Source organism: Fusarium musae, chromosome 8 (genome assembly GCF_019915245.1).
Source record: "Fusarium musae strain F31 chromosome 8, whole genome shotgun sequence".
Lineage (NCBI taxonomy): Eukaryota > Fungi > Ascomycota > Sordariomycetes > Hypocreales > Nectriaceae > Fusarium > Fusarium musae.
This window is the reverse complement of record NC_058394.1, coordinates 483917-506936: the sequence shown is the minus strand read 5'-3', so window position 1 is coordinate 506936 and position 23020 is coordinate 483917. Positions and strand designations below refer to the sequence as shown.

Here is a 23020-nt window from a genome sequence, read left to right as displayed (position 1 = left end):
GAACAGATGTCCTTGGCTGATAGAGTCTTGCGAGTCCCGTCATCAATCAATGAATTCCATTGCCCATAAACGTAAGATTCTATGTAGGCGGAGCTCGGCTGGAGCAGTTCAACAAGAATCATAGAGCATGATGCAGACTGCGATGACATGTTAGCATTCCCGTAGCAGGATCTCACTCCATCTGCTGGACATGGCAATAGTTGAGCAGGTCTGACCTAAGCCTTGAGAAAAGCATCATGTTGTGCGATTGAGTGACCATTGCATAGAAAACCACACGAGGAGCCCTTCTAGCTGTGACTAGCCCGGGTATTAGAATCTAGAAACTTATAGAGCACGGTAATATGCAAGCATAACCACTATAAAATAAGATACCTATTCTATCATAGCCAGATCTATTCCACCAAGAAAGGGAACATATGCGTTTTGTAATCGAAATGCCCTTGTTGATCTACTTTCAGGCTAAAGAGCCTCTGTGACCAACTGTGTCCATGTCAATCGCAATCTGTCTAGCTTCGGCAGAATAAAGCCTAACTCGTGTTCCTTTATAGATTATGTATCAAACATATTTCATTCCAAAGACACCTAAATCAGCTGGACTACTTCAGCAAGATCTACGGAGAATTAATGCGGGCCATGATGACTGCGTAAGAATAATAAAAAAGTTACTGTATCTTCTTTCGATCTTCGGCTTCTTCTGCTTTCTAAGGGGTATTTTTAGACTTTATTGTAATCCAGAACTTTTTAAATTTTGCTCTCATCGGTTGCGGCTAGAGGAATCTAGGAATCGTTTGTTACAATTAGGTAGCCGAGGTCAACGAGTTAATAATGTTTAGCTCTCAGCTATTGAAAATCGCCCTCACTTTGTAGATTCTGTGGCCAACGTGGTCACAAACAAGCATCGTTTTCGTCTAGTCCAAGCTTTGAGTCTTCAGCTTCAGTACAAGCCGTCTCATCAACGACCATTCCTCTATTACGCCTATTTCTCAGCAGCAGAGGATTATAGCTGCAATAATACGTCGATCTTGCATCCCGTAACCAGGTGAGATTGGAAGCATGCCCAACCCGTACACTCGGGCATCCTTTCGGGCTTTCAGTAAGTCTTGTCACAACAGAAGCCACATCAATGCTTGCTCATGTTCTCGCGTGGTGTTCTTTTGTCATGCTACAATGATGAATTGCAAAGATTCAGAGCGCGTAACTTTCTTACTTGGAATACATTGGCATAAACAAAGCCCATCGGTCACGTATGATACTGCATTCAGCCACATTATTAGGCCTTAACCAAGACGTCCACTTCGAAAGAAATAGCCTATTCTGGTTTCGTCACGCTTACGACCTCGACCGCCAGAATAACAAGATCAGCTGCACTTACTCCCTCGGCTTTCAAGTCACTTGTGATTGGATTCAAGATGCCGCTTACACTTCTAATCGCAGTCAAATAAATATGTATTAAGTTTGTTGCATTCAGAAACAAATATTGGAATCCAGAAATGATGTGTCAAGTTCGTAGGTCAGGGTTGGACACCGCTTACGTCAATATTAGTATGGATGCAACCACGCACTGCTCTCTTTGAGCACATATAAGGGTCTTGTGATAGTAAAGCCAGCAAGCATCATATCACATGTTACTCATTGGCAGTATGCTTTCAGCTTTATCTTACTATTGAAAGTGCCTGCGGCGCCACATTGCTGAGGAGGTATGACTACATATCATCACATCACATGCTCTCAATTTGTATTCATGGAAATATAAAGAGTTGCTTGCTTCCACGAGTTCAGCCTTCTCTTTACAAACCCATAAACACTCGCTACTCAATAGCGCTCTTTCATCACACCAATTGCCAACATTCTGGCCAATAATCCCAAATTAACAACTCGCCATGACTGACAAGACACCCCTCTATGGCAACAAGTTTGCCGAACTGATCGCTCAAAACGTTTCGGATCCTCTTCCAGCCGAAAACGCAGTCAATGCTAAACTAACCAGCATTGACGGCAACGGGACCGCCGCTCTCGTCAGCAAGCTTTATGTCCCTGGGGATCCCAAAAGATATGGTGGCTTCGGTCTCATCTTCAGAGATGATTCTACATACGACGACTTCGAGTGGGTACAGTTCGTCACCCGACAGCTGGTAATCAATGGCACCGCCCAAACCGGGAGCTTGTCCAACAAAACGAACAAGCCTGCTTATCAATTGGTAAACTCTACAGAGAATATCACCGATTTTGCAACTGGCTCGGGAGCGCCAAACTGGAATACTTGCTGGGGCGTGGACTCTAAGCTTAGCAATGTTTTCTTCGCCAGCACTCATGAATACGTCAAGGATGATGCTCTCAAAGTGAAGGGCATTATGGATACCCCAAGTGTCTTGGTCGGCAAGATTCCAAAGTCGTATGACAGAGACTCTTATCTAGATGCTCCGGATGACTTGGTCGACATGAAGGTATTGGCGACTGGCCCAGGTACTTCGCGCGCTTACTTCTCGGACTATCTTGTAAAGAAGCTTGATGACGGTGGACGTCGCATCTACGCGCGCTTTGACCACAGTTTGACCTGGAGCGCTGGCGAGGGGGATAAGAATAATTACGAGATCAGCTCTTTGAGGTCTACTGCCACCAACGCATTTCTGGACTGTCACAGAGCTGCTCTTCAACACTCGACTAGGCCACTGAAGGCAGGCAATGAGTCACAACAACCTTATCTGGAGTTTCTCAACTCTATTGTTCAGTGAGAAGAGTCTAGGACAATTCTCGATATTTGTAGGAAGACAGGGTCCTAGAATCTGATAGGATAGAACAGTGTTGACGGATCTAGCATAGAGTAATAACATTGAACTTTCTTACACCCTCAAGGCTTAGCTGGGTGTGATTCCTCCCACTCAGCCTTGACCTTCTGCACGAACAGTCCATAAGCACTATCACTGTTCGGAATGAACTTGTTTCTATGCCCATCCTTATCCTTCCAATAAAACGCCTCGTCATGGACCTTATCATCATCGTCGAACTGATAGCACTGAAGAGTGATGCAAACCTTGTCCGAGGTGTTCTCCAGTTGATGGACCTGATACTGGTCCTTACCGAGCCAAGTAACCTTGCCTTCTTCAAGATTCACTGGGTTGCCAATCAGCTGTGACGGACTTTTCTCTTCGACCTTGTCGAACCAAGACACTTGGATCTTTCCGTAGAGGACTCTGATGACCGCTGAAGCGTCGCCGTGCTGATGAATGGGCGACTTGTGACCTGGGGGCCAGATCTCCATTACATAGGGAATGCCGGGTGAATCGGCCTGCTGGTGTTAGTATCAGTAGAGATGAATCAGAGAGAACATACAAGATTATCACCAATTGTGATGCGAAGATAGGTCTCGGTTGGATCTTTAAAGGTGTTCTTGTTCTTAAGGATGCCACCGCAGTACTTCTTCTCGTCTCTACAGCTCTCGTCGATGGCTTCAGGCAGATTCTTGAATTTTTCCGGTCTAGCAGTAATCTTGGCACCGGAAATATTATGGTAGAGCTTCTGACAAGCTTGGGGCAAATTGGCAAACGTCATGGCTGTCATGTTCTCCAGTATGTCGAGCGTCATCTCCGACTGAGGGATGACCACAGGCGGCAGATCGACTGTGACAGGGTGCCGCTTGTACTTGATGTCTTGGCTGGAAATTGGAGAATCATCTTGCTCAACCTCGGTGGAAACGAGGTTATCCATCCAGGCAGCATTCTTCTTTTCGAACTGTATCTCCATGAAAGTCATGGAATTGTTGATCAGAGATTGGCCATACCGGATGCGAGCATTACTTCTGTCAACGGAGATCCAGTAAGTGGCCTTCTTGGTCACTGTGTCAAGCAAAGCTGAAGCTTTTCCTTTCGGAAACGTGACAAGGTCATAGGCCTTGCTCCTATCTTCGCCAGGCTTAAAAGTAAGCTTTTCTTTATACGCGACAAACTTGTCAGCATCTTTATCCTTCTTTGACAGAACGCAGTCAGTCTTTGTGATTTCCAGCTTGAGAGTCGGCTGTTCCTTTCGCTTTTCGGGGCGAATGGTAAAAGTAACACATTCTTTGGGAGAATCAGCTTTGGCAGCAATGGTACCAAGACCTCCGACGGCAAAGTCAATTCCGACGGGGGTAGTCTTCCAGGAAGACGAGATTGAGGATAGAAGAAGATTGGCGGGTTTGAAGGGGCTGATTTGGGGTTGAGTGTCGAGTTCAACAGGGATCTGATCCTGGGGTTCCCAAAAGGGATCCGCGAAGTGGGACGGATCGGCCATGGTGAAGTGATGATGAATAGAATGAATTGATAGGAATTGTGGTTTCTCACTGAAGGACCTTCTCTGTATAAATAATTGTTCAGGACCTCACGCTCTGACCTCAACATTTTGATATATCAGTTGATACACGGCCAAACCGCCTATCGCAGCTGTTGAATTCGTCATCCAAGACAACCCACTCCGTTGCAGGAGACTAGTGGTCTTCAGCTAGCCACAAGAACTCTTTTCAGGTAAAGATCACAGAAACAGTCGGTCTGGAGCGCAGGAGTTTCCTTTTTGAGGTCATTCAGGTCTTGCAAGATGCAAGAGTGCGGGGGTGCAGAGACATCTGCCATGGTTTGCATGGGGACGAGAAATCACAACCAGATGCCCAATAATGTGCTGAGAATTTCTTGAATGTACTGGAATACTCCTGCAGTCAAAACTTGCTGAGGGGTTGATTAAACACTGCCCTTGGGCTTTAACAGGCCATAACTGATGTATGTCTCAGAAGAGCAGGCCTCATTTCAGGTATTCCCAACATGGCACGATTACAGCAAGGTCAATGCCAGTGACGTTTATTTGGCTAGATAGCTATGATCTAAACCGTAGGAGGATTCTAACTCCACGAGAGAAATTTCTGCTTACTTTTGAGGGGCTCGTGCCAAGATAGTACCGTACTTGGAATACGTGTTGTTCGACGAAGCAACGAAATCCTCAACCCTCAACCCCGCCTTGGGCTGGAACACACAAATGACATCCGAACCTCCAAACTGGAAGTACGAAATCTCCTGTCCCTTCTGCACTTTATCACCCTTCTGAATGGTTATCTTGACGGATGACACTTGTGCCATACCAATGGGAAGCACAGCAACCTTGCCCAGAACGGGGTTGTCGATGATGATCATGCCGCGGGTCTGCAAGAACTGATACCCGGGAGTGTCGGGAGCGTCTGGGCCGCACATAACACGCATGGGCTCACACTTGGAGTTAACCTCCATGTATGCCGCACCCTGGATGTTCTTAGCCTCAAGAACCTCACCAGCAACAGGAGCATGTTGACGATGATAGTTGAAAGTGTTGAGGAAGGCATGCATCCAGACGCCGCCATGGAACTCATCCGCGTACTCGCTTCCCTGAAGGAGCGAGGAGATAGTCCAGGGAAGGTTCTTGATCATGATCACACCATCAGACTCAATGTTGACAATGTTCTGGTTGGCGACCGAATTGTCATACGTGCAGTCAGCTGGGTAAACAATGACACGGTCATTCCCTGGCTCTGCAATGGGTCGCATGCCTGGCTTGAGATGGCGTGAGAAGAACTGATTGAAGGTACGGAAACCACCCTCTGGGATCAAAGCTTCGTCATAGTTGTACTTGGGAGAGTTCTTTTGACTGAAACTCTCAAGAGACTCTTTCGTGAGTGAGGCTGGGGAGTCCATGAACAGCCCGATAAGCTGCGCATATACGACTATCCATGAAGAGAGCCAGGTGAGCGGCTGACCAACCTGATCAGGCGAGATGGAAGTCTGAAGGTTCGCCAGAGGAGGCTGGTCGATTATAAAGTAGAACATGCAAAGAATATCGTAGATATCCTTTCCCTCATAGTTCTCATGAGGGACCCATTTAAGCAGATCGTTGGCAAAGTCTAGGAACGATCTGGCATCGCTGATGTTCAGCTTGTCCATGAACTTGGGGATCTGCTGGTAGGCAGAGTGAACAGCTTCATCAAGAGCACCTGGCTTGACGGTCTCAAGGTAGCCGGTGAGGACGATGATGACGGGGTTGTAGATGACGGGTTTCTCGCCAATTTCAGGCAAGGGGATGATACCGACAAGACCTTTGCGGATCTTGTCGAGGGGGCCCTTGGAGGGAGGAGGTGGCTGGAAGCCGATCTCAGTATCGGGGGCAGTGGGAAGACCAGAAGGCATGATGATGGTTTCTTGAGTAAGGTGTTGAGGTGAAGTGGTTGATGAAGATAAGCTTGGGTATCTGTCGATAGAGCCAGGGGATTTATATACATCGAGCCTGCTCTTGTCCTCTAGTCTTCTTTTCCAAAGTTGACAGTATCTGTTCACTCATTCCCCTTTCCTCTCCATCTACAGACTTCAATCGGTCCATTGCCCCTCTCTTGGCAACATCAGAAGCAATTGCTTGTGTAACACAATGATGTGCTGTCAAATTATTCGTCAATTCCCATTCGGCAAGTCTATCATGTCTCACAACCCCGCGTTCGTGCGTCGAAGCCCCTCCTCGGTGAATAGGGGCTGAAAGTGTTTTGCATCTACTGATCTTGAGGTGATTGGGTGGTAGTTGTTTTCCGATCAAGGTCAAAGCCTGCAGCTGGTCTACGGGGGTAGGGTCAAACCCGGAGTTGACTTGAGTCTGCAGCATGTGCTTTCGCCTCTTCATGTGAAGTCCATCTAGAAGCAATGCCATTGGGCTACTCCCCTTACCTCTTCTCTCTTGTCGCACGCACCAAGGCTCCGTTACGACTGGGCTCTTCGGGAGCAACAGACATGTTGTCAATGCAATGTAAGTCGCACATTCGAGCGGGCTCCAATAAGCAAAGAATTTCAGCGATTCGAAGCTGTCGGTAGCTTTTTCCGGGAAAATTTGCAGGCGGATGAAGCGGGCCGCATGCATGTCTCACTAATCTTTTTGTTTTAGCCAGGAAATTTGGTCATGGACATACTGACCGTGCAAGGCATGGTTTGCTTGGCAATAAATCTCAATATCAGTTTAGTAGGGGGGCCAAAACCTTCGCTATCTTGCCTATATTTCTAAGCTGTGTGTGGTCATTATAGGCTTCCAGGTATACATCTCACTCATGAGCAACACGCCTACATATTCAACAAGTCTTCAGTGCCGTAAATAGTATCGAAGAGCCACACAGTCCTTAGGTGGGTTCCCAAACACTATTTCCACTCAACAAGCTCTTCCAGGGTTATCGTAGAATTGAGGTAGGCACGCGAAACTAAGCATAGATCCGCTCCCATCTCAGCTTTGGGCCCTTTAGTTCAGTCGTCAACGCAATCTTTCCAACCTCCTCATCCGGATTGACATCAGAAATCCGAACCTTGACATTCTTGATCGTTTCCAAGCGATCTGAGCCACTCTTTCCACTTCCGTCTTGAGGTACATCTATAAATGGAGAGTCTCTCGTCAAACCAGCCAAGCTATTCAGAAAGTCCGGAGCTCTGATACGTTGACGGATGACGATGTTGGCAATTACGCAAATGAGCAGTATTGCCGTCGACATACTAGTCGTGATGAACCACGGCTTGTGCAGCTTGTATATATCCTTGTCGAATTCCGTCCATGTTGCTGTAGTATTCTGCCATGGCACTGTCGCATTGGCAGAAGCCGCTCCCTTGCCACCAGTCAACACATTTACTTCATAACTTGACATAATAATAGTGTTGAGGGCAGTCGCGAGTCTCCCCTCGATCACCTCTGGTGGAACTGGCGCGAAGCATCCAAGCTTCTCCCTGCCATAGGGATCATCAATGCCTGTCTTCTGCGTGCCAAAGGGATCATCTATGTATGCTCCTCCGCTACGCTGGAAGATCCACCAGGGATCCCTCAGATACAGCTCTAGGATGCTGGGTTTGTGAGCATGTTGGCTTGCGCCTATGAATGGTAGCTCTGACAGAACTCCCCGAGATAACCTGTAGCTTGAAAGGGCTGTCAAGTTCCCTTTGACAGGGTATGATGGTGTATGTCTAGCCCGTTTGGCCAGGCATGCAAGGTCGGTATCGATTGTGGTTCTACTGCAACCCACTTCCATGTCGATGTACGAGGTGCTAACATCGCAAATCCTTAAAATGGGCGTAGGTCTCTTTACACCTTTAGTGGCTGTAGCATAGCTGCATTCGCCTCCCATCACAAGCTGCATTTTTGACTGTGGTTCCAGTTCGGATGACGCGAAGTGCTCCGCTATTGCCGAACTATTAAGGAAGTCGAACCAAATATTGGGGTATCCCGTTCTCGAAAATCTCATCAGCAAGTCTGCTTCACCCTTGAATTGTAGACTTAAGGGGATACTGGAACTGGTGTTGTGCAACCATAATGCCTTGGAACCGTTTCTGACCCATTCACTCCCGTTGAACGCTTCTCCGCACGACAGAGTCTGGTAATGGAAATGAACTGTCATGGTTGAGTTTCCTGGTCCTTCAAATGATCCACCTCTAATGGGAAGTCCAATGAGAGATGCGTAAGGGACGACTTCATCTTCGGGGACAGATATCCAGGCATTTGGTTCATCGCTGTCGTATCCTGGTAAGAGTTCCAGAAAAGGAATCCGAATGTTTCCCCATAGATCCATACGTCCTTTGCGAGATGCTTCCCACTTTCCTCCAAGGCCAGTTACCGTTTCATTGTAGCGTGGGCTACTTGTGTTGGCATGAGAGACTCGGACATCCTGTGTCAAAAAAGAGGCAGAGAGAACGGTTCTCATGTCAGTTATGAGATATCGTTCGTCAACTACTCCCTGGAAAACACCCGCTCCAGTGCGATAGTACAGTTGAACCAGGCTTCTGTTATTCCCCAGGTAGTATGTTGCTGGCGTCTTGGTGGAAATAGGATTTTGCTGGAGACCCAATGAGCGGAGTGCGGCTTGGCCTCCTAAAGGACTTAGGGACCATATAGCAATTACACCAATAGCCCAACTACCAATCCAACCCATCGTAAGGATGTTCTTCAGGGCAGAAGCCGTGGTCTGACTGGTTAAGAGGAACTCTAGGGAGCCTAGCCTCGATCCTCTTTCAGCACGGAAGAGTGCGATAGATTTTAGTAATGGTCCCAGGACAGCAGCAAACAGAATTGGCCATAAGGTGGAAGCAACGCTTAGAACTTCTAGTACCGTGTCGCCGAATGAGCTCTGTTTCTTTCCATGCAGGTAAGCCATCATGGCAAGGATCACTATTGCCTGGTGAGCTTATGCGCTTCTCTGACTCTTGGAACTTACCTGAATATGTGATAGGGATGAGAAGAAGGAGCACAGCCAAGCCTACTCTCCGGCTCCAGGACGGCGAAGCATGTCGAAGTGACTCTCTAACACCAGCGGAATGTAGGAGTGAGGCATTTCCAGATACCCGCGATCCAGTTGCTGAAATGAGGTTTTTCAACTCCAGACGCGTAGTTTCATCCATGATGCAAATATCTGTATAATAATGAGAATCTTGAAGAAATCCGCATCCTGAGCCTAACTGGGGGCCTTTTGTATATAAGGCTCCTTTGTAGTACTGATCGGTAGAAATTGAATCTGAGAGACAATAATACATGTGAAAGCTTCTCACAAACTTGGTTGCTCTTTGCGGTGCTTTTTCTTTCTACCCGGAGGTTCTTATCCCTCGAGAGTCACATTCTCAAGAGACATGCGTCCAACTGCATGACTGTCCTCGACTTTCTTTGGTCAGGTTTCTCTTGCGCGTTACACAAGAGGCTGAAACTGCCCCAATAATAATAGGATATATGTGGCCACCGATGGATGCTGTTGGTCGAGAAGGCCACAGCCTGCCTTAAAGCTGAAAGCCACATGCAAGAGCCCCAAGCCAGCCGATGTTGATTCCAGCGTGGTCGTAAACCCGAATTCTTACTAATCTACAGCGTTAAGAGTTATTGGGATGATGTTTCTGTGTAGAAGTGGTCGACTATGTTCGAGATCGATACAATGATCTCAGTCCAACCATAAAGTGAACATCCAACGTTTCGTTGAAAGTCAATTAAGAACTCGGCTTATCGATAACGTCCGACGGGTACGGGATTCCGCTAGCTCAGTGATCATCCCTGCAAGATAAGCACTAAGCCTCCGACAACCCTGTAACAAACCACCAATCGCCAATCAAGCGGCGGGTCAGTCCCTTTTCAGTTCGCGATGTCTCCAAAACTTGGCACTCTCGATGCAAGATTCCCAATTCTTTACTCAAAGTCACGAATCGCTGCTGATCATGAAAGAGCGAGAATGGAAACAGCAGCAGAAGATCAGAGCTAATGAGATATTTTTCGGTCATTGAACGATCAAAGTGGCGGGGATCAGCAGCTGAAACGAAGGCACCTCCAAAGGATCAAGCTAGGAACCAGGGTCTCCCCAGCTTACGTACTTAATCTTCCCTCGGACTCTTTGAATGCGAGCTGTCTCATTCTTTTTAATTCGTTCCAATCCAAAATCTCATCTTAGACTTTTTTACTGCCTCAATTATTCACAGCCTCGTTCACGCCCATCAAAATGTCGACCGTATCGCCAGAAACAACAAACGCGGATGTTATCTCACCTCCAAAATACACAGCAAACGCTGAATCCCCCCGCGACGAGAAAATCGCAATTGAGTACGCTAGACTACACTACCCCCCAAAATTCCAGGCGACGCTGACAAGTACAAAAGACAACCTAAAGTCGACGACGAAAACCTCCCCGAAGTCGTTACCGATCAAACCAGCCCAGCGCAAATGAGTCCTCCCCCCGCAAGCGATTATCGTCCCGTCTCTACTGTTTCTCCCGCGCCGGAAAGCACACTTAACTGGGATGGTACACAATCGCCCCCGATTCTACAGAACCCTGCTCTTGCGCAGCAGCAGTACGCGGGACATCAGTCCATGGTCGTCCCAGCGCAGCAGGTTCCTCCTGGAGAAACTGTCACGCCGTTGCATTTGCTAGCTGATCAGGCTGATATGGTGGATTGTCCCTTTTGTCAGCGTCGCGCGGAGACAAAGGTTAAGAAGTCTGCTTCTTCAGCGACACAGTGCGTTTACCCCCCGATTTGTCACGGATGAGGTATCTAATGAGATGTAGTATTTACGCAACCGCTCTTTTCTTCACAACTCTTTTTGGTGTTATTTTCCCGTACGCCTGTCACTGCGCGCCAAACATTAGCCATTTCTGCAAGAATTGCGGTCGCAAAGTCGCATTCAAGGAGCGCGGTGGCGAGATGGAAGCACTCGGCACACCAGATCATTTGAGGGAAGTCTCAAAGTATCCAGCTGCTCCTCCTAAACAGAAATAAACTATCGCGGAGGGTGTGAGGCGTTGGTAGCGATCTATTGTCTAATCTAATGTTGCGGCTCTCTTCTGCGACTAATGTTGTTGTGGCTCCTCTTCTGCAAGGAGAGGTGCTGTCTCGGGAGTCTTTCTGTCCTTCTTCATCCCGTAGGAAGCGACTGTGTATATACCGAAAATACCCATGAATGTACTGAATGCGAATGCGAGGATGCCTTTGAGCGTGAAGCTGTGACTGTTAGTGGTGTCCCTCAAGGGAATGGGGGACGTACCCTTCTGGAAGACGTGGTGGAGGGACGTTTTCGCCCGTGAGGTCGAGGAGATCAGTGTTTCCTGCTGCGTTGCCGACAGTGGGAATGTTGCCGGCTTTGCATGCGTCGAGATGGTTCTGGGGGAGCTTTAGGGAAGCTTGTAGGGCGAGAGGATCTTCAACGAATGTCGCGATCAGCCCGGACGTGACGTGCCATTCGATATGGCAGTGGAAAAGCCAGACACCTGACGATCAGTTTTGTTCAACACTCGTTCGGGAGACATACCTGGGTTATCAGCCTTGAACCTTAGCACCGCATTGCCATTTCCGTTCACGACAACTGTATCTCGTCTCATCGGCGTCTCCGCAAACTCCACCGATCCATCAAAGTCACCAGCGTCATCATCACTTCGATACAACACCTGAAAGTGATGGCCATGCAAGTGAAACGGATGCCGTCCATCATCGTGATTGTTAATAACCAACTGCACAATCTCACCCTTCTCCAACACAAAACTATGCGTATACGTTCCATAGATCTGAGGGTTCGTCGCCTGCTTTCCACTCGTCAATGCAGTGTAGAGTGTCGGAACCTTGGGAGCTCGGTAGGTGATGTTGTTGAAGAAGGCGTAGTTTGCACCGTCTCGAAGGTTATCCATGATGACATCCAACTCGATACTTCTGCTGGGCTCAGGAAGGCGAGCCATTTCATCATAAGGCACAAGATCCATATCATCGTAAGGATCAAAGTCGTAGACGACAGATGGTTTGGGAAGGGGCTTTTCTTCATCGTATACAAGCCACCCTGTCACATTCCAGTTGAGATCATCGGGGAGGACGTCAAAGAGATCCTAAACGGTCAGCTGTGTAAATCAAAGAACGGCAAACTTACAGTATCCATGCTCGCAACAATAGGAAAGTTGGCAGATGAATCCTTCTTCGTTGTGACTAACACACTGCATCGTTGACCAGCAGACAAATAAACCATATTTGCTGGAGCCGGCTTCGTGTATGCGCCATCAACCTCCATTATCGTCATGTTATGACCCTCAATCCAGAAATACTGTCCCGCAAAGGCACCAATATTCGCCAACCGTAAAAAGTACGTCTTGCCGGTTTGAACGGGTACTTTGAGATCCTGAGTTTCATTCATGAGAGCTGCTTGGGGCACAGGCTCTGCACCAGTCGGATTTCCTTTTCTCATAAACTCAGGAATCAACGTCTGCATCTGATCGTGATACCAATCTGAGATGGTCATGACAAGTTCTTCATCGTATTTCCCTTTGAAAGGCGACTTTTGATCGTGAATGATAAGAGGTCCTCGAAGACCATCGGGATATTGACTCTCAGTATGCGAGTGATACCAATATGTGCCCGGTTGAGTAATCTTCAAACTTAGTACATCCTCAGTACAGAGATAAGAAACATACCGTAAAGTTGTAGAGAAACGACTCCCCAGGCTGAATGGGACACTGCGTAACCTGCGACGGCCCATCCATATGATTCGACCCATTCATAAAAAGCCCATGAAAATGCAAACTCGTCGACTGATTCCCCAGATTATTCCTCGCATTTACCAAAACCGTATCCCCAACACTCGCCTCAATCCTCGGTATCGGCCACGCCCCATTAATCCCTATCGTGGGCCTCTCAAACGCACCATCTGGATTCGCTCGAACCCAATCGACAGAAAAGTCATAAGACACCGTCGCAGCCAGAGCCGCCGGCAACAAAGCCAACTGCAAGATCCTCATGTTGACAAGGGACCTGGATGGTTGTTGGAGGAGGGATTGGGGGAAAGTGGATCTTATCAATCAGATAATCCGACGTCGGACGCAAAGAGAAAAATGTCATGTTATGCGCGGTTATTTAAGATTTAGGGCTTCTCTTTGGACAGAATTTTCTTAGCCTCGTTTGATTCGACGGGTCATACGATCAATTGTGGACATCGTGTGACCCTCTAGTCTCAACCCGGCCGAGGCAGAGACAAGCTTGGCGAGCGGTTATCGGAAATTCTGTTATCTGATCTTTCTGATCCTTCATCGTCAAAAACATCATCAAAAATGCTCGATCTATTCTCCGTGCCCGTGTTCGTCGTCGTCTTCCGTGAGACCCTCGAGACCGCTATCATCGTCTCGGTGCTCCTGGCCTTTCTGAAACAGACGCTCGATGGATCTCAGCGCGATGCTGGTATTTATAAAACCTTGCGCACACAGGTACACATTTAAACTGAGTCAATTTAGAGTACAACGGCTGAGTTTTTTAGGTCTGGCTTGGAACGGCTTTGGGTCTTGCCTTATGTCTAATCGGTTCTGGTGTAATTATCGGGATATTTTATATTCTTGGTAATGATACCTGGGCTGATCATGAGTATTACTACGAAGGAGTGTTTTCGCTCATTTCGGCGATTATCATCACCATCATGGGCGGTGCGTTGTTGCGTGTTGGTAAAATGGAGGATAAATGGCGGGCGAAATTGGCAAAGGCGATTGAGACACCAGTAACGACGCAAGGAAAGCGAGCGTGGTTGGTCAATCTCTTTGAGAAGTACGCCATGTTTGTGTTGCCCTTTATCACTGTTCTTCGTGAGGGTATCGAGGGCATCGTTTTCGTCGCTGGTGTCTCATTCTCTGCACCCGCTTCTGCCGTTCCTCTCCCTGTCCTCATGGGATTGATGCTTGGCGGCCTTGTCGGATATGCCCTCTACCGGTAAGTCAGTCGATCAATTGACAAACGTGTCTAACATCTCAGGGGCGGTTCATCTGCGAAACTGCAATATTTCCTTGTCGCCTCAACATGTCTTCTCTACCTCGTCGCAGCAGGTCTCTTCTCCCGCGCAATCTGGCTCTTTGAGCAACAGCAGTGGAACAAGGTTGTCGGCGGCGATGCCGCGGAACTCGGAGATGGTCCTGGATCATACGATATCGACCGGAGTATCTGGCACGTCAACGTGAGTAGCCTCCTCAGCCTTGCGAGACCCAACTAACAATCCAGTGCTGCAATCCTCAGCTCAACGGCGGTGGAGGCTGGGCTATTCTGAATGCTGTGGTCGGATGGAACAATTCCGCTACATATGGATCTGTGCTGGCCTACAACCTGTACTGGGTTTTTGTGATTGCGCAATTTTCGCTCATGTCGTTCAAGGAGGATCACGGACATTACCCATTGCTCAAGGAGGAGGATACAAGGACTGATTAATGTGTTGTTAGTTCCAGTAAATACATATCCATCGTGTGCGCCCAGATACTCTCTACATGTCCTTTTGGCTGTCTTCGCCGAAGCGTGCGCCTTGTCAAAGTGTAAATAGTCCACAATCGCTCCAATTGCTACCCTCTTCGCCAACTGTTTTCCCCATCGTCCCCAATTGTCCCTCAGTCGTCGTATCGCGGCTTCTTACGAGGTCGTCCAGGTCCACGTGCAGTCTTGCGCTTCTCAGCAGAAGCGCCGCTAGCTAACTGCTTAGCCTCAAACTTCTCCAGCTCGCCCGGTGCGATCAATCGTAGCTTCTCCTCGTTCTCCCAGGTAGAGTCGTTTTGCTTATAGCCGACCCACTGGACTTCGTAGCTGGTCTTCTTCCTGCCAGCGGCGGGGATGCACTTGAGGATCTTGAAGACGTGGTAGACGTCCAGCTGGGTCGCCTCCTCTCGACCTCCTTTCTTCTCCCAGTACTTGTAGACGAGCGTGGGGACCTGCTCTTGCAGACTCCATTCTGACTCCCAGGTGGTTTCGCCACCTTCCCACTTGACTTTGATGTCGACGGTCGAGTTGTCGGGGTCGACACGATGCTCAATGAACTCGTCAATGGCCACATCTTCCTTAAAACCGGGATTGGCGGGTTTTGGCGCATCGCCGTTGACCTCGACACCGTTCACTTCGTCGCCATTGAGCTTGTCGCCGTTCTCCTCGGGGTTTTTATCGGCGGGTTCGGCAGGGTAATCGGAGACGACGGCTGTAGATTTCTTCGCGGGGGTTTCTGTCTTAGGGGTGCTGACTTTGGGGGTCCCGCGCGGAGTGCCAGCCTTGGGTGTGCCAACTCGGGATGAAGTTCGTGGGGTTGCGCCCCGAGGAGTATTTCCACGAGGAGTGCCGGTTCTCAAAGCAGGAGAAGCCTTGGTGGTGTCGGGCTTCTCGCGATGGGCCAAGCCATCTTCCTTGGAAGGGCTCTCTGCAGTCATAGCGTCTCGGGTTCTTAACGGGGAAGCTGGAAAGTCGTAGGGATCTGGATTGTGAGCAGACGAAACGAAATGAGAAGAGGAGAAATACCTTTGTTGGGTGATACCATGACTCTGCAGCGAAAACCACGATAGTCGCGATGACTTTGCGATTGATCGCGTTGAGTTGAGTTGTGTTCAGCGGCTGTGGGATTGCGTCACTGTAGTTGGTTAGATGCTGGTCGCAAGTTGAGCTGAGCGTGGGCGCGTTGACCGGCAACGCGTTGATATGGGGCTGTGACGCCACAATCAGCCACCACGTTTGCTGACTGTCTATCGGCAATCGATGCGGCTGCAGATAAAGACATGAACAGAGTTTGCAAGGTGAAAGAGCTGATCCGGATGTTGTCGTCTATGCCGAGAAATTGCTCGTGTGACTGATTCACCGACCGTTGAAGAGATCGGCATCTAATTAGAACCACTACGGGCCATGCCGCTTGTCATGACTATGCCGTCATCGTCAAGAGCACACTATTCCTATCAATTGACAACTCGCAAGGTTGCCTGTTATTATTGGCAGTTCTGTAGCTGACACTTAGTGAATGTTGCATGTGTAAATAACTGACATGATACGACGCATAGCGATCAATTGATGAGTCTATAGTATGTTTCGGCATGCTCGGCACGCTCGGCACGCACACAAAGCTTCAGGAACCAAGGCGCAAACATTTCTCAGTGTGCAACGATAGTAAGAACCTCTTCGCCAACCTCCTAGTTACTGATTCATCGCAAGTGAGCGATATGTCTGCTGTTGTGCTGCCCGCAACGGGTGGTGGCTTACGCTCATATCATGAGACCAAGCAACAACAGACCATCACACTTTTTCTCATCCGGTATCTTCCCAATGTGCAGCAAAGCAGTCCCATATACAAGAACCCTACATTGATCTTGACTGTACCAGGACATGAGATCTTTAGATGTGCCGTTGTTATAATCCTAGCCATTGAGCTCTTGCTCATGTGTCATGATGGCTTTCATGTGTCCCGCCAAACGTCTGAGTCAGCTTCATCTCAGTCAAAAGTCAATTGGACTTTTCCAACTGCATTTCATCCTTAGAATAAGCTTCTATAACGTTAAATTAGCGTGACTGAAAATTTTGGAACACTGCATCTGCATATGCAGGTGTGACTCGAAAGGATGTGGTCATGGCTCATGATGAGCTCTTTGTCTCTTGGTATCATGTCCACAATACCAACAAAAGGTCACTTATAGGCCAGTCGCTCTGAGAATCCTAGCAGCCCTTGTTTCAGCCAACTTATAGAGTTAATAGGTTTATTTGTCCTCGGTGCAGGCTATCTCTTGGCTCAGTTTTGTTCTCAGCTTCTCAAGGGCCAAGCCACCAAGCACTCCACTCATGGGTTCTTAGGCTTTTATCGGTTTCTGAAATGAATACTGACTAGCATGTAAGAGCCTTCAGTGCTCCTCGAGAAGCATAGCTGCTTCATTGAGTTGGGTGTAAACCAAAGGAAGGATCGTGAGGTCGTGTGCTAAAGCTAAAAAGTTGACACGGAGATTCTAAGGCGATCAATTACTACAGAAATTACGCCTAATATCGATTAAGGATATTGGAAAGCAGAATAACGAGAGGATTTCAATGATGATAACGTAAATCAGCACAAAGATCTACGATGAGCAAATTGAGCGTTATTGTGCATCTGCTTGAGTGCAGTGGACAGACAGCTAAGAGCAACATTCCACACGGCACACCACGAACCCCAGAGCCTTTCACAATAAACGTGGTCATAATCTCACAATAAGCCAGTAATAATTCTTTCGGATATTTATATAACTCTACAACTCAAAAGCACATGAATGGGCTCTCCGGTACGTGAAAATAAACCTCTGCTGCAGGGTAAGGCCAAGCGACTTATACATACATGTAAGCGCTCAGCGAAAAGGAATTACAAAAGCACTCCGCTAGTAAAGAAGCACCCTAAACGCCATCGGATGCAGTAGCCGGGAGATCATGCCAGGTAAATAGCCGCCAGACAAACTAACGCCACCCGCATTGCCCAGGATACAGTAGTGTCGTTCCCGATCGTACTCCTCAGTGGGGAGATACTGGACACGAGATCATATAAGTCTTACTCTACCCAACTACTGACCGTGCGATTCTCGATCTATGGTCGGCGTATTCCTTCTTTGGCGATGGCTCTATTTGGTGGCTGAATTGCAAATGCTCGTATCTATGATCTGAGTTCCAGATCATCTTGGCAAACAACATTCACGGGCAACAATCACAGAATAAGCAGTTAATATTTAAAATTATTCATCCTTCAGACGAAAATTCACATGAAACCCGGTTCAAAGCGTGCAAAAGCGAGCATAAATACCAAGTTAAGGGACAATCCCTTGGCCCGGGCACGTCATCGGCCAGCACCCAACAACAAGTTAGCTTCAACACAAACAAACCAATAGTTCAGCAATTCACTACACAGCCAAGAAATAACAAAAAAACGTTCTTGAACTTTTGTTCAAGCTATTGTAGATCAGGCAGGTGAGCTTACTTGACGTGGTCTGAGACAACGATGGTGATATTCGTAGCTCCCGTGTGTCAAGCCTAAGCTGAAGCAGGGATCCTCGGGGAGTACGGCCTTACAGGCTGAAAGGGATTGAGTTTATTATTACTCCTTAACTGTCTTTGGAAGTATGTGTGTTCATCACGCAATGCCTCGGGGAGTCACACGAGGCGGTGCTCCCTGTTACAGTTGGCGGGATGAGCGTGGGATGTAATTTTCTTGGCAAGCAACCACTTCCATCGCATGCAACTGTTCCCTGATACAGGCTCACCCGGCCTTCCGATCGTATACCTCACACACAAATATCCACAGCTGAAACTGGAAGGTCGTTAAAACAAACACCCAAACTGAGCCTCAACAAGCCGCAGTCCCACGAGTCTGGATCCATATACAAGCGGCCCTCACCCGGGGAGACTTTTTCACACCCATGCCCAAAGTGGACCATCTACGCATCTCACCCACACCCCATTGGCTGGATGGAAATAAGCGTGCGATCACCTCAGATCGCGTCATCGTCCTAGTCACTCTAAAAACACCAAGCAGATATTTTCATGACACATTAGCTGCCCACCCAGAGCTTCACCCCATTCACAGCCCGGTCATGATTGGTGGCTCACCGACTGGCACGATTCAAGGATCGTGCCGTTCTGGCGGCCTTCTAGACTTTTGGGTGGATCACCCAAGCTTTTTGTAATTTTTTGCCTTTTCATGGGGTTTAAGTTATGGGGGAGGGAGGTGGTATTAAAGGGGATGGGGAGCCGCGTTGTTGGAGATGGTTCATCAGATTGGGTCTTTGTTTTTGAAGAATTGTGTTGATCATGAGTAACGACGATCTCAAGGGTCTTGAGCCCAAGGCGAACAAGACTAACTATGTCGGTTCAGACAGTGAAGAGGGTAAGTCTACAATGACAACGGTTCATGAGGGTGTTGCTAACTTTACAGGCCGTCTTCATGTCGCCGCCGAAAACAAGCGCCAGATCGGTGTCCTGAGCGCCTCTATGCTCATCTTCAACCGTGTCATTGGAACCGGTATCTTCGCCACACCAGGCTCTATCCTCGCTCTCCTCGGCAGTCCAGGTCTCGCCCTCATCATCTGGGTCGTAGGCTCCATCATCGCTGCCGCTGGTACAGCCGTCTACCTCGAATGGGGAACCGGTATCCCCAAGAACGGCGGCGAGAAGAATTATCTCGAGTTCATCTACCGCAAGCCCAAGTTCCTCGTCACTGGTATCTACGCTTCATACATCATTCTTATGGGCTGGGCTTCTGGTAACTCTGTTGTGTTTGGAGAGTATATCCTGCATGCAGCCAACAAGGAGGTCGACCGTTGGAACCAGCGTGGTATTGGTCTGGCTTGTATCACGACTGCGTTCATCATCCACGGAACTGCTCTTAAATGGGGTCTTCGTCTTCAGAATGCTCTCGGTATCATCAAGCTCATCATCGTCTTCATCATGATCATCTGCGGTTTCGTCGCTCTGGGTGGTCACCTCAAGACTGATGAGAAGCCCAACAACTTCAGCAATGCCTTTGAGGGTACGACCGGCAGCGCTTATGGTGTCGTCACTGCTCTGTACAACGTCATCTGGAGTTTTGTCGGTTACAGCAACGCCAACTACGCCCTCAGCGAGACGCGCAACCCTGTCCGAACCCTCAAGATCGCTGCTCCTACTGCCATCATCTCTGTCTCGATCATCTACATCCTCGTCAACATTGCCTACTTCGCTGCCGTCTCCAAGGCTGAGATCATTGCCTCTGAGCGTCTCGTCGCTGCTTCGCTCTTCCGCAATGTCATGGGCCCTGCTGCTGAGCGCGCCATGTCCGTCTTTGTCGCGCTCTCTGCCTTCGGAAATGTCCTCAGTGTTATCTTCTCTCAGGGTCGTCTCGTCCAGGAACTCGGCCGCGAGGGTATTCTGCCCTTCTCCCGCCTCTGGGCTAGCAATCGACCTTTCAACGCTCCTCTCGCTGGTCTCTTTGAGCACTGGGTCATTTGCGTCATTGTCATTCTCGCTCCTCCTCCTGGAGATGCCTACAACTTCATCCTCAAGTATGTATCAGTCTCAAATCTGTCTGTCAACGTCGCTAACCAATCAGCCTCATCTCTTATCCTCTTGCGATCGTCAACACCTTTGTCGCTGGTGGCCTCGTCCATCTCTACCTTCACGGCGCCAAGTACAACTGGAACCCCCCAATCAAGGCGACCCTCCCCGTCACCGTCTTCTTCCTTCTCAGCAACATGTATCTGGTCATCGCACCATTCATCGCTCCCGACGATCCCAGCCAAAACCAGTACAAGAGCATGCCTTACTACATCCACTGCGTTGTCGGTATCGCCATCCTGGTTGCTGGTGCCTTCTATTGGCTCATCTGGGCAGTTATTCTTCCCAAGATTGGTGGTTATAAACTTGTTCGTGAGACTCATGTTGATGAGATTGATGGTTGGGAGTCTAATCGCTTCCATCGGGAACCTATTAACAAATAATTGTAATTGCTTTGAGATGTCGCATCTTTAGACTAGATTAATACCCAAATTGCTGCTTGTTCAACACAACAATTGACCTTCACTTGATGATTTTCACGGTCCACAATTATCCGTGATGCTGCATGTAATCGAGCTATGACTGAGAACAAGGTACCGAACTGGAAGTTTGTCGAGCTCCAGAGTGGGTGTCGCGATGACTTCACTGTAAATGCTTTATAATTTTTGCCTGGGTACCCTGTGTATTGTCTTATTTGTACGGGACCAACTATGATCCGATGGCTTCAAACAATCGCGAAAACACCAAGGACCGCGTTCCAACCGGCTGATATCACGTTCATCCATATCCAATTCCTCCCCACATCCGAATCCCGATCTCATTCTCGTATTCAGGGTCCGACCCGCTCAAGCTCATCGGTGCCAGTTCTCCCGCCGAAAATGACGTCTCTCCGGTTCTACTTCTGCCCCCGATAACCGCACCCTCGGAACCAAAACTACCCCCGATACTCTTCTTTAAACATATCACAAGTCGCAATCATGACTACGCCAGACAAAACATCACAGCAATCATGTCGAAGCTACTAAGACTACGGGCGAGACCTCTCACGTGGGGAAGCAGCTTCACAGCGCGCCAATTCTGCACAACAAGGCCTGCATTGGCGGTGCGGGGAGGCTCGAAGCTCTTTAAAGATGCGGACGCGGCTGTTGCGGATATCAAGAGTGGTTCAACGCTGTTGAGTTCGGGCTTTGGACTCTGTGGTGTTGCGGATACATTGATTGGAGCGTTGAACAGGAGAGGGCGCGATTCTCTCAATTCGCTTACTGCTGTGTCGAACAATGCTGGCGTTGAAGGCAAAGGCGGTTTGGCAACGCTCACGAGCGCTGGGCAAGTCGATCGCCTGATCCTATCATACCTCGGAAATAACAAGGTGTTGGAGAAGAAGTACCTGACGGGCGAATTGGCTATTGAGCTATGTCCTCAGGGAACATTAGCTGAGCGCATTCGTGCTGCTGGCGCTGGCATCCCTGCATTCTTCACACCAACTGCAGCTCGTACGTTGTCCGTCAATTGATTGAGCGAAGCTAACAAGTTAGACACTCTTTTGCAGGATGGAGAAATACCCGTGCGATTGGACAAGACTGGCGCTGTTGTGGAAAAAGGTCGAAAGCGAGAAACACGCGAGTTCAACGGTCGAACGTTCCTTATGGAGACAGCGATTGAAGGCGATGTCGCTATCATCCGAGCTTGGAAAGCCGACAAAGAAGGAAACTGTGTATTCCGGTATGTCTTCTCAATTAACTTCCCAATTGGTGCTAACAAGTTAGATACGCAACAAAAGCATTCGGACCCATCATGGCCAAGGCCGCAAAACTCACAATCGTCGAAGCCGAAAACATTGTCGAAGTTGGCGCAATCGATCCCAACGACGTTGACCTCCCCGGAATCTTTGTCGACCGAATCGTCCCATCTACAGCCGAGAAGAATATCGAGGTTCTCAAGTTGAGAGAGGAGGGATCTGATGGACCACCCAAGGCTACGAATGAAGCGCAAGAGCGACGGAACCGTATCGCTAGACGAGCGTCCAAGGAGTTAAAGCCTGGTTACTATGTTAACTTGGGTGTTGGCATTCCTACGCTGGCTGTTTCTTTCCTCCCTGCCGATTCGACGGTGCACATCCAGTCTGAGAACGGTATTCTTGGAATGGGTGCTTATCCTACCAAGGATGAAGTTGATCCGTAAGTCAATCGTCTCTGTATGAAGCCTCGCTGACAGATTAGTGATATCATCAACGCTGGTAAAGAAACAGTAACCCTCGTCCCCGGCGCATCCGTCTTCGACTCCGCCGAGTCATTCGGCATGATCCGCGGCGGTCACGTCGACGTCTCAATCCTCGGCGTAAGTCCCCCAAACCCCCTCTCACATCCCTCTACTAACAACCCCAGGCCCTACAAGTCAGTGCAGTAGGCGATTTAGCCAACTACATGATCCCCGGCAAAGTCTTCAAAGGCATGGGCGGCGCAATGGATCTGGTCGCCAACCCGGACAATACCAAGATCGTCGTCGCCACCGAGCACTGCGCCAAGGACGGCTCATCAAAGATCAAGCAGCAGTGCACGTTGCCACTAACAGGCGCACGTGTGGTAAGCACCATCATCACGGATCTGTGTGTGTTTGAGGTAGATCGCGAGCAGGGTACGCTCACGCTTACTGAGCTTGCACCGGGGGTTGATGTGGATGAGGTTAGGAGCAAGACGGATGCGGACTTTTCGGTGGTGGATGATTTGAAGCAGATGGAGTGATACCAGTTAATGAACTTT

The 23020-nt window shown here is 48.7% G+C and overlaps 11 protein-coding genes across 11 annotated transcripts; 6 read left to right on the top strand and 5 right to left on the bottom strand.

Annotated features, from left to right (window-relative positions):
* Positions 1–1880: 1880 nt before the first annotated feature.
* Positions 1881–2732, top strand: J7337_010397 (uncharacterized protein; the record flags this gene model as incomplete). The annotated part of the gene is made up of 1 exon (XM_044827982.1): positions 1881–2732. One exon carries the CDS (start codon positions 1881–1883, stop codon positions 2730–2732), a length of 852 nt encoding a protein of 283 aa, XP_044676536.1.
* A 116-nt stretch (positions 2733–2848) lies between these two features.
* J7337_010396 (uncharacterized protein) lies at positions 2849–4266 on the bottom strand (the record flags this gene model as incomplete). Its single annotated transcript, XM_044827981.1, has 2 exons — positions 2849–3286; positions 3331–4266. 2 exons carry the CDS (start codon positions 4264–4266, stop codon positions 2849–2851), a joined length of 1374 nt encoding a protein of 457 aa, XP_044676535.1.
* A 623-nt stretch (positions 4267–4889) lies between these two features.
* J7337_010395 (uncharacterized protein) lies at positions 4890–6176 on the bottom strand (the record flags this gene model as incomplete). The annotated part of the gene is made up of 1 exon (XM_044827980.1): positions 4890–6176. One exon carries the CDS (start codon positions 6174–6176, stop codon positions 4890–4892), a length of 1287 nt encoding a protein of 428 aa, XP_044676534.1.
* A 1046-nt stretch (positions 6177–7222) lies between these two features.
* On the bottom strand, positions 7223–9154 carry J7337_010394 (uncharacterized protein; the record flags this gene model as incomplete). Its single annotated transcript, XM_044827979.1, has 1 exon — positions 7223–9154. The coding sequence occupies one exon, from the start codon at positions 9152–9154 to the stop codon at positions 7223–7225; it is 1932 nt and encodes a 643-aa protein (XP_044676533.1).
* A 1320-nt stretch (positions 9155–10474) lies between these two features.
* J7337_010393 (uncharacterized protein) lies at positions 10475–11019 on the top strand (the record flags this gene model as incomplete). Its single annotated transcript, XM_044827978.1, has 2 exons — positions 10475–10575; positions 10632–11019. 2 exons carry the CDS (start codon positions 10475–10477, stop codon positions 11017–11019), a joined length of 489 nt encoding a protein of 162 aa, XP_044676532.1.
* Positions 11020–11320: 301 nt separating this feature from the next.
* On the bottom strand, positions 11321–12991 carry J7337_010392 (uncharacterized protein; the record flags this gene model as incomplete). Its single annotated transcript, XM_044827977.1, has 5 exons — positions 11321–11471; positions 11515–11737; positions 11779–12343; positions 12385–12879; positions 12923–12991. The coding sequence occupies 5 exons, from the start codon at positions 12989–12991 to the stop codon at positions 11321–11323; spliced, it is 1503 nt and encodes a 500-aa protein (XP_044676531.1).
* Positions 12992–13555: 564 nt separating this feature from the next.
* J7337_010391 (uncharacterized protein) lies at positions 13556–13798 on the top strand (the record flags this gene model as incomplete). The annotated part of the gene is made up of 2 exons (XM_044827976.1): positions 13556–13708; positions 13736–13798. The coding sequence occupies 2 exons, from the start codon at positions 13556–13558 to the stop codon at positions 13796–13798; spliced, it is 216 nt and encodes a 71-aa protein (XP_044676530.1).
* Positions 13799–13914: 116 nt separating this feature from the next.
* Positions 13915–14690, top strand: J7337_010390 (uncharacterized protein; the record flags this gene model as incomplete). Its single annotated transcript, XM_044827975.1, has 3 exons — positions 13915–14201; positions 14244–14442; positions 14487–14690. The coding sequence occupies 3 exons, from the start codon at positions 13915–13917 to the stop codon at positions 14688–14690; spliced, it is 690 nt and encodes a 229-aa protein (XP_044676529.1).
* Positions 14691–14863: 173 nt separating this feature from the next.
* J7337_010389 (uncharacterized protein) lies at positions 14864–15667 on the bottom strand (the record flags this gene model as incomplete). The annotated part of the gene is made up of 1 exon (XM_044827974.1): positions 14864–15667. One exon carries the CDS (start codon positions 15665–15667, stop codon positions 14864–14866), a length of 804 nt encoding a protein of 267 aa, XP_044676528.1.
* A 3373-nt stretch (positions 15668–19040) lies between these two features.
* Positions 19041–20704, top strand: J7337_010388 (uncharacterized protein; the record flags this gene model as incomplete). The annotated part of the gene is made up of 3 exons (XM_044827973.1): positions 19041–19116; positions 19165–20269; positions 20317–20704. 3 exons carry the CDS (start codon positions 19041–19043, stop codon positions 20702–20704), a joined length of 1569 nt encoding a protein of 522 aa, XP_044676527.1.
* A 566-nt stretch (positions 20705–21270) lies between these two features.
* On the top strand, positions 21271–23002 carry J7337_010387 (uncharacterized protein; the record flags this gene model as incomplete). Its single annotated transcript, XM_044827972.1, has 5 exons — positions 21271–21754; positions 21797–21983; positions 22028–22438; positions 22481–22598; positions 22646–23002. 5 exons carry the CDS (start codon positions 21271–21273, stop codon positions 23000–23002), a joined length of 1557 nt encoding a protein of 518 aa, XP_044676526.1.
* Between the last annotated feature and the right edge of the window lie 18 nt (positions 23003–23020).